The sequence below is a fragment of the Clarias gariepinus genome, chromosome 4 (genome assembly GCF_024256425.1).
Source record: "Clarias gariepinus isolate MV-2021 ecotype Netherlands chromosome 4, CGAR_prim_01v2, whole genome shotgun sequence".
NCBI lineage: Eukaryota > Metazoa > Chordata > Actinopteri > Siluriformes > Clariidae > Clarias > Clarias gariepinus.
In genome coordinates, this window is record NC_071103.1 from 37,782,222 (window position 1) to 37,797,287 (window position 15,066).

Consider the following 15,066-nt stretch of genomic DNA (forward strand, 5'->3'; position numbering starts at 1 on the left):
ATGCATTGTACTCATTCTACTCTTTGTTGTTTTGATCGTATTTCTACTTCAATACAATCGATTCGTATCTTTGATGGTTCTTCGGTCCCGTCCTGCTGCAGCCAATCTGTCTGATGACATTTGTTTCTCCTCCCCAGCTATCGTTCTGTGACAGATCGCTCTGAAATGGCAGAGCCCATGGCAGACTTCTGACATTTACTAACACGGCTGACCGTGAAACGCTGGTGAGTCACCCGTTGCTCGTGGGGGCGTGAAAGCGTGCGTTCCTGCATGCGTACATGTGAGCGTGTGTGTCCCTCTGTGTTTATCTTCCGGCTCGTCTCTTACAGACAGAGATCAAAAGCCTAGAGCTCATGTGACGTGGTTTCAAAGCCTAACCCTGGTTAGAATTCATCTCCATGATGAGCTCTTACTATGAAACTTTGGGAATTAAGATCAGGGCAGATCAGACAGAGAAATACTAATCGGATATAGCTAACTGCGAAACAAATCACAGCCTTATATTAATGCACTTGTTCTAATGTGTTATCTATGTGTATATTAGTTCTATATTTTTTATTATGAGAGATCCACATAAACATAAAGTTTCCACCTTTTATTAGGGCTGTCAATACTAACGTGTATACTAACCCACGTAATATTAATCATATTAATCATATGACCAAGTTTCACCCGAATGGCTTCTTATAATCTCAGCTGTGTAAAATAACGGAATGTTTAACGAGGATAATAAGATGACTGAGGAAACATGACTGGGCGTGCTGAAGGGCAAGTTTCATTATAAAAAGCTTATATTATAAAAAAAATTTTTTTACAAGAATACATTAAATGTAACATGTGGGAGTGGTGGCTCAGGCGGATATGGCTTTAGGTTATTGAATTTTGGATCTGAGGATCGAGGCTTGAGCGATCCATACTAACCGGCCACACCATGCAGTGCCGGTCCCATTCGAGATATTTTAATTTAACATAAAAAAAAAGTCAATGTCTAAGATATGATAAACCTGTATAATCTGTTTCCTCCAACCAGTTTGTCAGGCATTTCTTTCTTCCAACATTGCACATTTGTAATATAAGTAAATCTGTGTATTTTAAATAACTGCGATTAACTAGAATAAAATTTTTAATCGATTGACATCACTCATTTTTATGGAAGGAGTCTCCAGTGTCAGTTGAAAAATGTCAGAGGCAAAGCTGTGTCTTTAAATTTTCACATCAGATGAGTTCATACATTTCTTGCCATCAAACATAATTTCTTCAACTTCTTAACTATAATGTATGTGTAACAGGAACTTGTTTTGAACATTAAACACAAGTAAGGTTCTGTTATCACAGGAAAACAAATGAAGTAAAACACTTTAAAACATGTTGTTATTGGAAAATAATCCACTTTAAGATGTAAATGATAAAAAAGTTAAATGATAATTCTAATTCATCACACCAAACTATTATCAGGGTATGTTTAATTCCTTGATCATTTTATTCTTATCCAGTCACTCTAATAAGGCACATCAGACACAATATATGTATATTTTACCGGAACATTTTTATCTATGCATGGAACATCTTTTAATAATAAAAATTTGAAAGTGACATTAGAATCTATATTTTCATTTAAAGATCTGTTACATTGTGTTTGGTCTGTATTAACAGAGTTTAAACTAATAAAAATGAATAAATAAAATAGTTTGACTATCTGAGAAAGTCCTTTGCGGCGACACCTACCTGTATAATTTGAGCGTGATGGTTCCGTACACGGTGGCGAAGCCGAGCATGCGCACCCATCTCAGGAGGATGCACCGAAACACACTGGGCTGGAAGTACAGGACCACTCCCTACGCACAACAGACACACAACAACATTGTTATATACACACATTTCCCTACTCACAAGACTTCTCTAAACAGTTACATTGACAAATATGTAATATTTTGTCTCTATTTTAATATTTTAGTGAACATGTACAGGTACATCAGGGTCAGCTGCTGGGGAAAAGAAGACGGGTTGTAAGTCAGATTCAGAGATTAGAAATTGCACTGAACAAAAAAAAACACATTTTAGCAAGAGACAATACTGGAATCGAATTAAATGTATCACTATTTCTTATTATAAGATTACAATAAACCAGTACAGCGCCATCTGTTGAATTTTGAGATCTAATGCATGCATATGTATTTTTTTATTAATAAATCCATGAATGATGTAAAGTTTAAACCACTACAAAGGAAAGAACACAACAAACACCATCTAAAACCTCCGACAGCCCACACTCCTGCTGAAACCTGCACACTTAAACACACGCACACTCAAAACAAGATGCTCAAGACTGTGCTCATAAGTTGAAATATTAGAGAAATAGAATTTGATTTTAAACTATATTGGTGCATTACGTCATAAGTGGTACTGGTAATGCAAAAGTCAGAATTGAATAAAGTTATAATGAAAAAAAAATCTGTGAAATAATGTCAGAATTACCGTGTTTCTTTTTTTAAGAAGAAATGTTAAACACAGCAAACAAAAAGCTGTTTTTATTCCAGTCCTTCTGTGTCATTTGTACTGGGCCTGGACAATATGTGTAAAGTCTATGTTTAGTTTGTGTTTAAAAGGCCTTTTGGAAGTAAAAAAAAAAAAAGAAAAGAAAATCCATCTTCATTAAACTCAGAGTCACTGCTGATGATGTGTTACAGACGTGTAAGAAATTTTAGTCCTAATAAAGATCAGATCTGACACAACTGTCACCGACTGGCTGAATGAATCTACAGTCTAGAATAGAAAAATATCAGCCCAACGTCACTTTTACTGCTTTTACTCTTTACCATTCTCCTGAAAACTTCGGTAAAAAACATTTAATTTTATATTTTAATACATTTTATTTAAAAAGCGTGTCGAACTTTACCTGATTGAGCCAACTCTACCACTTGGTTGAGGTCTGTTATGCTTAAAACTCCCACTAGATGTCACTGTGTCTTTAAATAATATCTCTTTTTAATTGCTTCATAAATTACCAGGGGGAAATAACATGCCGAAAAACAATAGTGCTGTTACACTAACACATAAAGTAGTTAACATTTTATGTGGTTTTCTTTGGCTGTTTGTAAATATATGGATAATTTTACAATAAAGTGAAGTCGCAGCCAGTTCTATTGTGGGAGTCTTGTTAAAAAAACAAAAAACAAAAACAATGTTATTACTGCCTCAAGGACATAAAAACAACATTTCGAAGTTTTTTCTTACACCCCTATCTCACCTACGCGGAGTCAGTGTGGTTTCGCGCGGTGGCCATGAGTACAGTTCTGTGCAATTTAACGCAAGTTTAACCATAGTAATTATGTTTCCAATCTTTCCACAAGAAACATTAAACATGTTAAACATGTAAATTTTTTTTGTCGGGAAGCTTGCGATCCCTGCGGAAGCTCGCGAAACATTGGACGGTCTCTCGCGGTGGCTCATCGTGAGTCAAACTGTGTACAGTAGGTGAGATAGGGGTGTTAGTAATGATATTGTAAAGAAAATGTATCATTGTCATGGTCTATACCGCTTTATCCTGTATGCAAGGTTTCAGGGGGACTCCAGGAGACTCCCAGGGCACTGAATGATGTGTCAATCCATTGCAGTGCACACACACACACACACACACACACACACACACTCACATGCTCATTTACACTCTACTGGCAATTTGGGAATGCCAATTAGCCCTATCTACATGCCTGTAGCCTGTGGGAGAAAACCGAAGAACCCAAAGGAAACTCACCAAGCTCGGAGAGAACCTGCAAACTCCATGCACACAGACCCTGAGGCGGAAATCAAACCCAGACCCTGGAGGTGCAAGGCAACAATGCTAACCACTACACCACCATGCTGCCTAAAAGTAAGGTAACAATAGGTTAAATGTAAGATGCTGAAAAGGGAACTTATCTATAAATAAGACCTTGCTAGTCCACTTGTACCCCTGATATACCTCTACAGTACACGGAGTATCTCAATATTGTCCTAATAAAATAACTCCATTTGTTCATCCATAAACTACATCATAGCACGCGTCCATGCAGCCTGACTAACAGGTTTAACAATGACTAATAAGGTACAGTGCAAAAACCCTATTGGACAGACTCTGAGGAATTAGTGAGCAGCGAAGCATTCCATCACATCTCGCCCTGGATGCTGTGCTCTCTCTGGCCCAGCAAACAGATTTGTGTGACTCGCCCTGAACGCTGATAGAAACACAATTTCCCAGCTGTGGCTCCACGTCCTCATTCATCCTGCTCTATTTGGTTTTGAGCATGTACTTTTTCCCAGCTCATCGTCCCTGTACATGAGCGGGGAGCTCATCTATGGCGTAAATCTAATGACCGCATTGTGGTTACACCTCAGGAAGAGATCACATTGGATCATGCCTGCTTCAGACATGCTTGAGATGCTGAAATGAACTTATGAACTCATGAACATTAACAATCACCCTGCCTCCTGGGTCAGGAGAATTAGAGATGTTGTGGTGTATTAGCATGGGTGTTCCTGAGTCTCTTCCTGGTTGACCACACCCATATTCACAGGGACTGAGTGCTCTTATTAACAGTATTATTATTATTATTAATAATAATAATAATAATAATAATAATGCATTATATTTATAATGCACTTTAGATTTTAAGCAAATCTCAATTTTTGGATGCCAATTAGCCTAATGTCTTTGGACTGTGGGAGGAAACCGGAGTACCTGGATACACTGTATACAAATATACGTTCGTGTCAAGTCTACCCGGGTCCATGCCTCAGGACATGGTTTAAAATCCAAATAAGTCTCTCTCTTTCTCTCTTATTCACAAAGTGGGTCAGAGTGGGCCGATTCCCCCATTGTTACATCTTAGTCTGTATAAAAAGGATCTACAGTATAACTGGTTACGAGAACAGAGCTCTAAAACAGGAGCCAATCCTCAAGATTGAAGGCGGGACTTAAAGGCAATTCAGGTAACCTCTAACAACACATGAGCTATATGTGTTTCGCTGAACGATGAACTAAGCAAAAAAATAAATAAAACAGGTCACACAAAAAAACATGATCACATTTTTATTATTGTTTTCGGTGCTCTCTATGACCAAGAAAAAAAATAAATTTTACACGTTATAAAAGTAATGATAACTTTCCTTTTCCCGGACATATCCAAAAACCCAAATACACAGTCTCATGTCTAAAACCTCCCTGTTAACACACACTGACGAGGCTTCCATATAAACACATACTGTATATATATATTTATCTATTCGTCAATGACCTTGCCAGCTCAGATCTGCGCCGCTTTAATTTGAAGGGTTTTAATTTATTATCTGTTCAGTGAGAAATGGCAGTGCAACCGAGAGACTGCAGACTTTGAGGTGAGCGCCGCGTTTGGTCAGTGATGTAAACGTGCAGGGCTCACACCTTAACACTCAGTTCACCAGGTACTGTATGCACATCTTTTTTCTGTCATATGTGATATGCTGGTGTGTTAAATGCCTTTTCCTCTCCGCTAGCGGAAAGCCGTGTGTTGATGCACAGAGGCAGATTAGTGCAAAATTTGTGGGTGTGTGTGAATTAAAAATAAAATAAAACCTGACGGAAAGTGCAAAATATAGAGGGTGTTTTAATATTAAAACATATTGCTATTTCTATCTGAAAGGGGCTTTTTTTCTCTCTCCTTTTCTCTCTCTGCTCTTCTTTAGGGTGGGATTTTCTGCACCAGTTCCTGATGTCTAACATACTAATGCATTAGACGCTCTAACCTGCACTCTTGTTGTTTAATGACCTGCTTTTTCCACACAGGAACGGCAAACACATGCTATGTTGTTTTCTCCAAGTCCCCCAAGGCTGAGGTTCACAAATTTCACAAATCTTCCTTTCTCTGACTGATGCTTCAGGAGACATGAAACATTCTGTATCATAGATGTTGTAGGGATGCTGTCAGCCATGAACAGCAAGCTCTCTGAATACTCCATCACTATCGCTGTCACTATTCACTATTCTACCAAAAATGATCTCATACATACTGTATAGGCCACAAATTTAAAACGAGCATGATCTGTATTTCATTAGATTCCATAAGAACGATGAGAGCGTGTCAAATGTTAACTACTCCTCTAATCCTGACCTTAATCTCTTAACTTTTGAAAGCATAAGGTTATGTTTTGTTATGAAAAATATTTTAAATGTCAAAAAATGGAAGAGATCCTAATCTAGCGGGATGCGCTTTCCATGTGAAAGACCACCTCTCCATGTGAAAAGTGTTTATTCTTCGCTTCTATTAACCTTATCTTGTTTGCAAGTAAATTTGTTTAATGAATGCGAGAGGCGAGAGCTTTAAACTCCTGTGGCCTGAATGCTTGAGAGAGAGAGAGAGAGAGAGAGAGTGGAGAGAGAACTGGCTTCTAATGAAAAGCCGGAGAACTCGCCACCTACATCACTTCTCTCTTCACAATGAGCGCAGCATGAGTTCAGCACTGGGAGATTTAATTACATCTAAATAATTTTATGGTAGCGCCACCCTAAAGAAATTCACAGTGAGTTTCTGAATGATGTGACATTTACTGAAACTGTGTTGTAGGAACAGCAGCTCCGACTGGCCTCTGAGTCATAAAGCGAAGGGGGAAAGTCATTAAAGTTGTTAAAATCTACCAATAATCAGGAAATCTACGTGCAGCATGAAGAATAAAACTTAATTAGCCAAAGTTAACATGATATTCCAGGCACAATAACACAAATACATGTAACCAAAAATCTATACGTTGCCTCAGCTCAGTATTCCCTCGGAAAGTAATAAACAAAACTCGGAATCATGCTGTTATTAGAAAAACAATCAACAACAGTATGATGTTGTGAAGCTGAGTTACTGCAAGTTAATTATTACGTCAAGTTAAGCCTTTATTTGTCACCTATACGTTACAGTACAGTGAAATTCCTTCTTCGCATATCCCAGTGTAACTGGGGTCAGAGCGCAGGGTGAGCCGTGATACAGTGGCAACCTGGTGGAGCCGGGGATCGAACCGCTTCCGATCAGTAACTCCGTGCCTTAGCCACCACCGCCCCATATACTGTACTGTAAATCACCCCAGTAACATTACCCCATTACCCTGTAACAGATTTATTTCTTCTAAATAAATCATTAATTTCATGTAATTAACATTACAACAAATTGTTTGCAAAATGCTAAGTTTTTTATTAAAGACAAAAATGTTTTGTTATAGCAGGTATAGAGATCATTTAATATTATTCCACTTATTTTAAGTCTTTAGGACGAAAAAACAAAAACAAAGACACAGCCTGTCATATTGAACCATGAAGAAAAATAAACTCCTCTGAAACTAATTTATCAACTTAAAAAAAGGAAAAATAAAGGAATAAATATATTATTCCTATATATATATATATATATATTCCTATATAATAGTATAATATATAATATAATAATATTTCAAATAATAATTATAAGAATAGAATTCAAGAAAAGAAATCATGAAAGAGTTTTTTATACAAACTAATAAACATAAGATGATACAAAGAAGGTACAAATAAAAAAGTCATAAAACATAAAGGTGTTTAAAATCATAAATATATACACTACCGTTTAAAAGTTTTAGAACACTTTCTAACTCCATGATCCTTCCTGATTTTTATTTCTTTCTACATTGTAAAGGAATGCTAAAGGCGTCCAAAAAAATGCATAAATCTCCTTTGAACAGTTGATATTGAGATGTTTCTGCTACTTCTGCTCTGTAAACACTTCATAACGCCTCTAATCTGAGGTGCTGTTAATTGGTCATTTTTCAGGCTGATAACTCTAAATGAACTTCTCGTCTGAGGCAGAGGTAGGTTTTGGTCTCACCCTCCTGGGACGGCCTTCATGAGAACCAGTTTCATTATGGTGCTTGACGGATTTTGCAAATGCACTTGACAATACTGTTCTTGCAAGAACTATTACAGAAAGGCTGACCTCTGTGTCTTAAAATAACTAACTATTTAATAAGATGATATATATGATATAAAAAGTACATAGTGGGCCCTAGGTTTGTCAAATAAATAAATAAATAAATAAATCACAGGCAAAATATATTTAAAAAAAAGTAAAAATCCAATCATGAAACAAAAGGTTATTAAAAAAGGATGATAAAACCAGAGCTGCACACTTTTTTTTTTTTTTATAAAACATAGGCTACTTTAAAAAAGGGGGAAAAAGGGTGATGATAACATTTCTTGCAACATGCAGTGCTTTTAAATGAAATGTAAATGATGATACATGTGAGTGTGGGAACAGAGCATGCTGGGAATATCTCTTTTTTTCCCCCACAGTAAGAGAAGGAACATTAAAACTGGAAACACTGGTGGCTCAGTGAGGAACGTTAGGGATCCAGAAGTGAAGCACTGAACCCAGGGATAAATTAATGATGATGATCTCAGTGCTTTGAACTCTTTAGTTATGATCAGGAATGCTGGATTTCTCTCAGTCTTTACAGAACGACTTAATGTTAGCTGAAAAACATACGGAGGAGATGAAAACATTTCCACTGGGGCTCTGTGAAAACTAATTAGGGCTGTTAATCAGTGCATGAGACAACAAAAAAATGAATTAACCATGGAGTACCCTTACTCGAGACTTCTGACCCTATCTGTGTGTGTATGTGTTGGATAAGAGCACAGCTGCCCAGAGGTGAGCCAAAACATGTGATGTGTTGCGATGGTGTCCAAAACGTGAGCGACAAAAAAATGGAAAAAAAGACAGAACACCTGAGGCCGTATAATTATCCGTGCGTGGCAGCTGTGGCACGAGTTCCCCTGTGGGATTGTTAATGTTAATCCGATTAGTGCAGGCATTAATCGTTTCCCAATGGCAGCAGCAGAGATGCGGGAGCGTGGATATTTTGGCAGGTCTGGTCCAAGTTGTGGATGGACACGGAGGCCCTGAGAGAAAATTTCACTGCAGTGTAAGCAGAGCAGAATTGTAGAAGAGACGCTGGGGAATAAATACACACACACACACACACACAGCTGCTGGATTCTGAGAGCTAAGGAAAATAAGTGCTGAATCGAACAGCCAGGGCGTCGACTGTACTCTCGGGATGGAATACGATTTCCAGAAACATATCTCTTCCTGAAGAACGCGTTTAATAAATCTAATTGATTCGCAGGACACAAGGGGTCTCTGCAGTAATGGGCGTGTCCTGATGATGAAAACATTCGGCATGTACTAGACGCACGCTTTAAAACAAATCGTTTTGCCTTTGCTAATAAGTGCATGTTGAACAAGTTTGGTCTTTAGCAGGTCACATGACCACAACGTGTACGTGCAGCTCTGTGTGTAATGTTTGGTGTGATGTTGTGGGAGGAATTAAGTGCGTAACGTAAAAACGCATGTTGTAGATTTTGACCAGAGTAGTTCGAGAAACAAGTTGTTAACAATGACAAGCCTGCACAAATAAACGAAGAGACGAGGGATTTAAACAGGCAATAAACAGGCAAAACAGCAAAAAGGTAGCTGGATGTGCACTGGACAGAAATGGGACAGGGACATCTGAGCTTTGGGAAATGTCCCGTGCATTGAAAGGATTCACGGCACACAATAACTTACTTTAAACTCCCAGAAACCTCGCTTTTATCACGTCTTTTTTTTAAAGATTAAACTGGATTAACTTGTTTTCATTTTAATTTCATAAGAGTGTATTTTTATCAGTAAAGACCTTTTACCTTTAATCTACTACACCCTATAAGAAGTATTTGTACTAGTGATGGGTCGTTTTTGAACGATTCGTTCTTTTTGAACGAGTCTTTAACGTGACTCAGAAGAACGCATAGTCTCCGAGAGTAATTCGTTCATTTTTTACTGCGCAAATCATCGCAAAACCTCCGTAGGTTATGTACAGGAAACAGAAATGTGTAGCTACCTTTCAGTCTTTTGGTCCTAGCCGTTCGTTCTTTTGTCACGTGACTCCCGTAGACGCTATGCAGTGCAATAGATTTAAAAGACCAGAAGATACGAGAGGTGAGCTGCTCATGTTGTTTATTATAACATGTCCTTTTCTGCAGTGTAATATTTTGATTACTGAAACTATAGCCAAACTTTGTGTATGTAGACGTGTTAGGGGTCTGATTATTAAAAATGTAACATTTTATTTCATTTCTGAACAAAAGAATGAAATGAACTAAATGACTCAAAAAAAGATTTGTGCATTTTGATGATCAAGATTCAAAGAACCGAGTCACTAAAATGATTCAAACTTTCCATCACTAATTTGTACTTTCTACTTCACTACATTTCTGCATGGTGTTATGTTACATACCGACAGTAGTGTGTAGCAGCCACAGGCTGTTTATTATATGTAACTGCATGATTTGCTTTCCCTAATCATGTAGCAGGTGTTTGAAATCAGAAGCGTAGATGGTTGCGGATAATGACTAAACAGAGAGAGAGAGAGAGAGAGAGACTTTTACTATGACTTTAAGGTAATACAATCTCAGCACTTTGGATCCTTAAGTAAACTTGGTACTTCTGTACTTTTGTACTTTCGCTCAGGTCGAATTGTAAATAGAGGACTTTTACCTAAGTAATATTTTACCTAGGGTATCTTAACTTTTAACTCCAGTAAGAATTTGTGTACTTGTGTACTGAAGAGACCATATTTCGAAAGCACGGCTTCTTTAAATAGGGATTTAAAAAGTCTTTAAAATTCTGCTCTCGTAAAAGTTTAGGCATTTAACAAAATCAAGGCGGCACATAAACCGAGACACGGTTTAAAGAAGCAGACTCAGACTGACATTTCCTACCTTCGCCTGGAGCCATTTTCTCTAGTGAAACATTAGGCCATTAGTTACATCCTAATGATCCTAGCCGACTTCCTCTGATGTAGTTCAGAGTCTATATTTAGGTCTTTCAGGTGCTTGTGTGTATTGACGCAGTAAAAAAGGAAAGGAGGAATGGATGACTGCCAAGCGTCCAGATGTACAGATTGATCCTGGAGCCGGTCCTCGATCCAGGCACATGTCGTAAGATCCGTATGATCTCTTGTTGATCACAGGAAAAAGGTTTAAAAAGGGTGTGATATCACCACATCTAGAACTTGTTCAATGTTACATGATCCGACTCTGTCTATGCGATGGTGTTGAGACGCAGCACATCTTCAGTACACTCGTTTCACGAGCCAGCTGGAAACCTGCCATTCTTAAACAAATTTATTTCCAGTGGCATTTCTGTCAGATGAAGGAAGGGGGTGGGGCCTTCACTGCCCACCTGTCAATCACTCTAAATTTATATTTTAATCGGCTTGCATGCTGTTTTCGTTGGGAAAAAAAAAAATCACAGAAAAATGTGATGCTCCTACGCAAAATGTATAAAACTTGTATAAAACTCTGCAAGTGTGTCCACAGCACTACAGAGTTATACCTACACCAGCTACTCCTACTAAACTCCATAAAAGGCAGAGCTCGCAGAGAGCTAAAAATGCCAAAATGGCGACTAAAGTGTGAAACTGCGGCATTTGCTAAATCTTGCAATAATGCAGCTTTATCTACTGCAGCTTGTCAGCTTGCACAGACACTAACAAACACTAACGCCTCCTGCTTTTTTATAGGGCGCCATTACTTTTGTAAACGAGTACCTCATCTTAAGTGTCTTTTCCTATGACTTTGTTTTGGATTTTCTTCTTTTAAATTCATTATGGCACAAAGTTCACTTTAGTGAGTCTGCTTATTTGCAACATTCACGCAAGCCTCACCTTACTATTAGAAAACACACACACACACACACACACAAACACACACATTTCGGGCTACACAGCTCTGGTTTCAGAGAAAGCTATTAGAGTAGCAGTGCAGGCCTGGCTGCTCTCTCTATACCATCATTACTGGGAAGAGTGAAGGCTGCAGTGGCAGTAAAGCTTGCTTCTATGCATAGATCCATCTATCCATCTCTCCATCTCTCTATTAATAATCAATGCTAAGTGCACGGATATCAGCATGGTTCCTGAGAAAACACACAGAGACCTGGTGATGGTGGAGGGATTGTCACTGTTTCTACTTCTCAAAAGGACATCAATAGCAAGGAGCTTATTACCTGCACTTATACATGACACACCACATGACTACACACCCCGGTGTAGGGCTCTCCTTTCAACTTGGTGCTTAAGAGCAGGGTTAAGTGGCTTCAGGGCTAGCGCTGACACCTCGCACCTCCAGCGTTGCCTCCAGTCCAGGGTTTCACGCCCTACAGTATGGACGTACGTACAGTATAGCTCTGTATACTGTCACGCTTATGAACTGCAAACCATGGATAGAAACCTAAATAAAGTCAGGTGTTGTCAGGAACATGCTGTTTTTCTATAAAAGGCTATAAAGATAATACCAGAATAAAGAGACACCCTGACTTTAGAACAGGATGGCTTCCTGCGAACATTTAAATCAAATCCTATTAAAAAATAAACCCACCTAATATGCATCGTTTGCACACAAGCTTAGTGATACATTAATGTGATTAAAAATACATAAAAGTTTAAATCAGGTGACGCTGGGAGGTCCAGCCGGTGTGGCTGCAGGTACACGAGCCCTTTGCAAATAAAGAAAAGGACACCCCTGAGTTAACGTCGAGTCATTAGCTCTTGTTTGCTTCATGGTTTCTCTTGCTTCAGTGCCAGCTCCTCCTGCTCCACTCCCTTTGATACTGTTACTAGCCATCCCACGGGATTAGCCACGCTGTGTCTGGTTGGGCTCCCCTGTGTCTCTTCCTTTCTGTAGTCATAATCTGTGTAGATGTGCCTGTTTGTTTGGCTGTATTTCAGCCAAAGCATTGCATGTTCTCAGCTGCATTCTGAGAATTATTATTTTGGTTCTAGTGCACAGCCCAAGTTTCCTTGTTCCACATTCTCCATGTGAGGTCCAATGGCCTTGATCTGGACTTACCTGTGGTTGGTCTGCTGAACTATTACACAACAAAGGTGTGTTCTTCAACCCTCATTTGACCCCTAACATGGCCTTGACATACTGTCATTGGTTTATGTTCTTTAACCTTGTATGACCTTTGAAAGTTAAACTGATACAGTAGCATGAACCCAAGAGAAGCTTATGCTTCCCAACCATGGTTTGATCTCTAGTCTACACAAATCCAAGATATCAGCATGTTCACCAACTTGCATATGTTGTGTTGTGAAAAGTCAGGAGAACAGTCTAAGAGAACAGTATGTTCCCTGGGAACAGAAACAGCCTTCTGGAGACAAGATTTTCTTCCACAACCCACATATGATCACTCCACAATCCAAGAAAGATAGAACAATCAATATGCTTACCATGACATTTGAGCTCCACATACCACCCTGTGGAATGATACGTTTCACCACATTGTATGTTCTCCACATTTCGATTGCAAGAGGTTGTATGTGGGTACATACCACCTTTTATTTAACATCCTGCCAAGTTGAAACACACAATTAGCAACTTTGGGATCCGTCTAGAGAATAAGCCTGGAGAACATCATGGTCCACTGGTCCATAACCATCCTCAATGGATAAACTCCTGAAACTACCCACAAGACTTCTACAGCAGGAAGAACAGAATTTTTCCCCTCACTTGATCACTGGCCTTCTTATACTGGTCTTGGCAGAGTAACCCTGGAGAAACATTATACTTCATCTACACCTCAACCTCCATTTATTACCATCTAGAAAGTAAACCTGAGGGATCATCTTGGTCCATACTGTAGCCTTCGTGTGATCTCCGTGTATTGCTTCCCAGCATAAAAACAGAAAAGAACCAGATTTCAAGCTTCATATAACTTCTAATTTACATGCATTGTACTGAGTAATGCATATCTTGTGGAACATCATATTCCACCCATATGTGACCTTTAGCCTTCACATACTTCCATGTGGAGTGTAAACCTGAGAGAATTGCATGTTCCACAACTTTAACATAACTTTCACACCTTCAATCCTCACATTCTTTCAACCTTTTAACCTCCTCAGGTGTGTAAATACGGAGGAATGTTAGGTTCCACTCTGTTGATTTGAACTTTAGCCTCCAGATATTGCCCTATGGATCATATACCTGAGAGAACATGGTGTTCCATACACCTCATATGAACCATGGCCTCTATACAAAACAGCCCTACTGTATGGATAGTATACCTGAGAGACCTGTAGGTTCCACATCACTCATTTGAGCTCTGGCCTCCAGCTGCTGCCCTCTGTAGTGTCCACATGAGAGAACAGTGTGTTCCACAACTCTACTACAACTGTGCAAACACGTACACACGGTCTCGTCCATTAGGAGCTCCCTGGAGGGAAGGTCAGTCATAGGCCAGAGACACATAAAGAGGGCTTTTTTATTGTTATTATTATTATTTCCCCTTACATAACACTGAGGTACAGATGTGCCTAATGCCTCTCCTCCTTCAGGCCTTCTCCGAGACAGGTTTTTCCTCGCCGCTTTCAAAGAAGGCACCCAATTACACTATCTTCTTTTTTTCCCCCATACATTTCTTCGGCTTAACAAGAAAATACCTCAGGCGCAAACCTAACAAATAGCATGTGAATGGGAAAGTACACACTCGCACTCATTACGGAGGAGCCAGGGCACAGCTTTATGACAGCACTGCAGTCAATCGTGGTGGTAAAGACACTCAAATACTCGACCCTTTTCGGACCCGTGTGATAGAGTTCACCAACTCTATGTTAGTGCTGCCATTCAAGAAGAAGAGCAGAAGAAAGAGGACAGGCAGAGAGGAACAAAAAAGCAGAGGCGAAAAAAGAAGAATGCGAAAGAGAGAGTGAGAATCTGAGGGTGAGAAAGCCGATAATCACCCTGTCTCAACAGTAAATCAGGCACATTATTCATTTCCTTTTCAGACGACACGTTTGTCTGCGTGTCAGTGCGTGCATGTCACTGTGAACGTTTCATGGCGTACTGCATGACTAATAATAATCCAGACAGCAGTTCTAGTCCCCGGAAATATTTAGCATACGCTTCGCAAATCAAAAGCTTCTTTTTCCAGGCAGTGTCGAACAGGACAGACGACACACAAGGATGGACTTCGAGCAAGCGGTACGGAGTAAAGG

General features: G+C 39.2%; 1 protein-coding gene across 1 annotated transcript in view; it reads right to left on the reverse strand.

Annotated features, from left to right (window-relative positions):
• The window catches only part of gpr158a (G protein-coupled receptor 158a), a 101,847-nt gene that overhangs the window by 13,908 nt on the left and 72,873 nt on the right, over window positions 1-15,066 (reverse strand). The window contains exon 6 of the mRNA XM_053494508.1: window positions 1,726-1,835. Coding sequence (XP_053350483.1) covers window positions 1,726-1,835 — 110 coding nt within the window. The remainder of the gene's footprint in view (window positions 1-1,725; window positions 1,836-15,066) is intronic.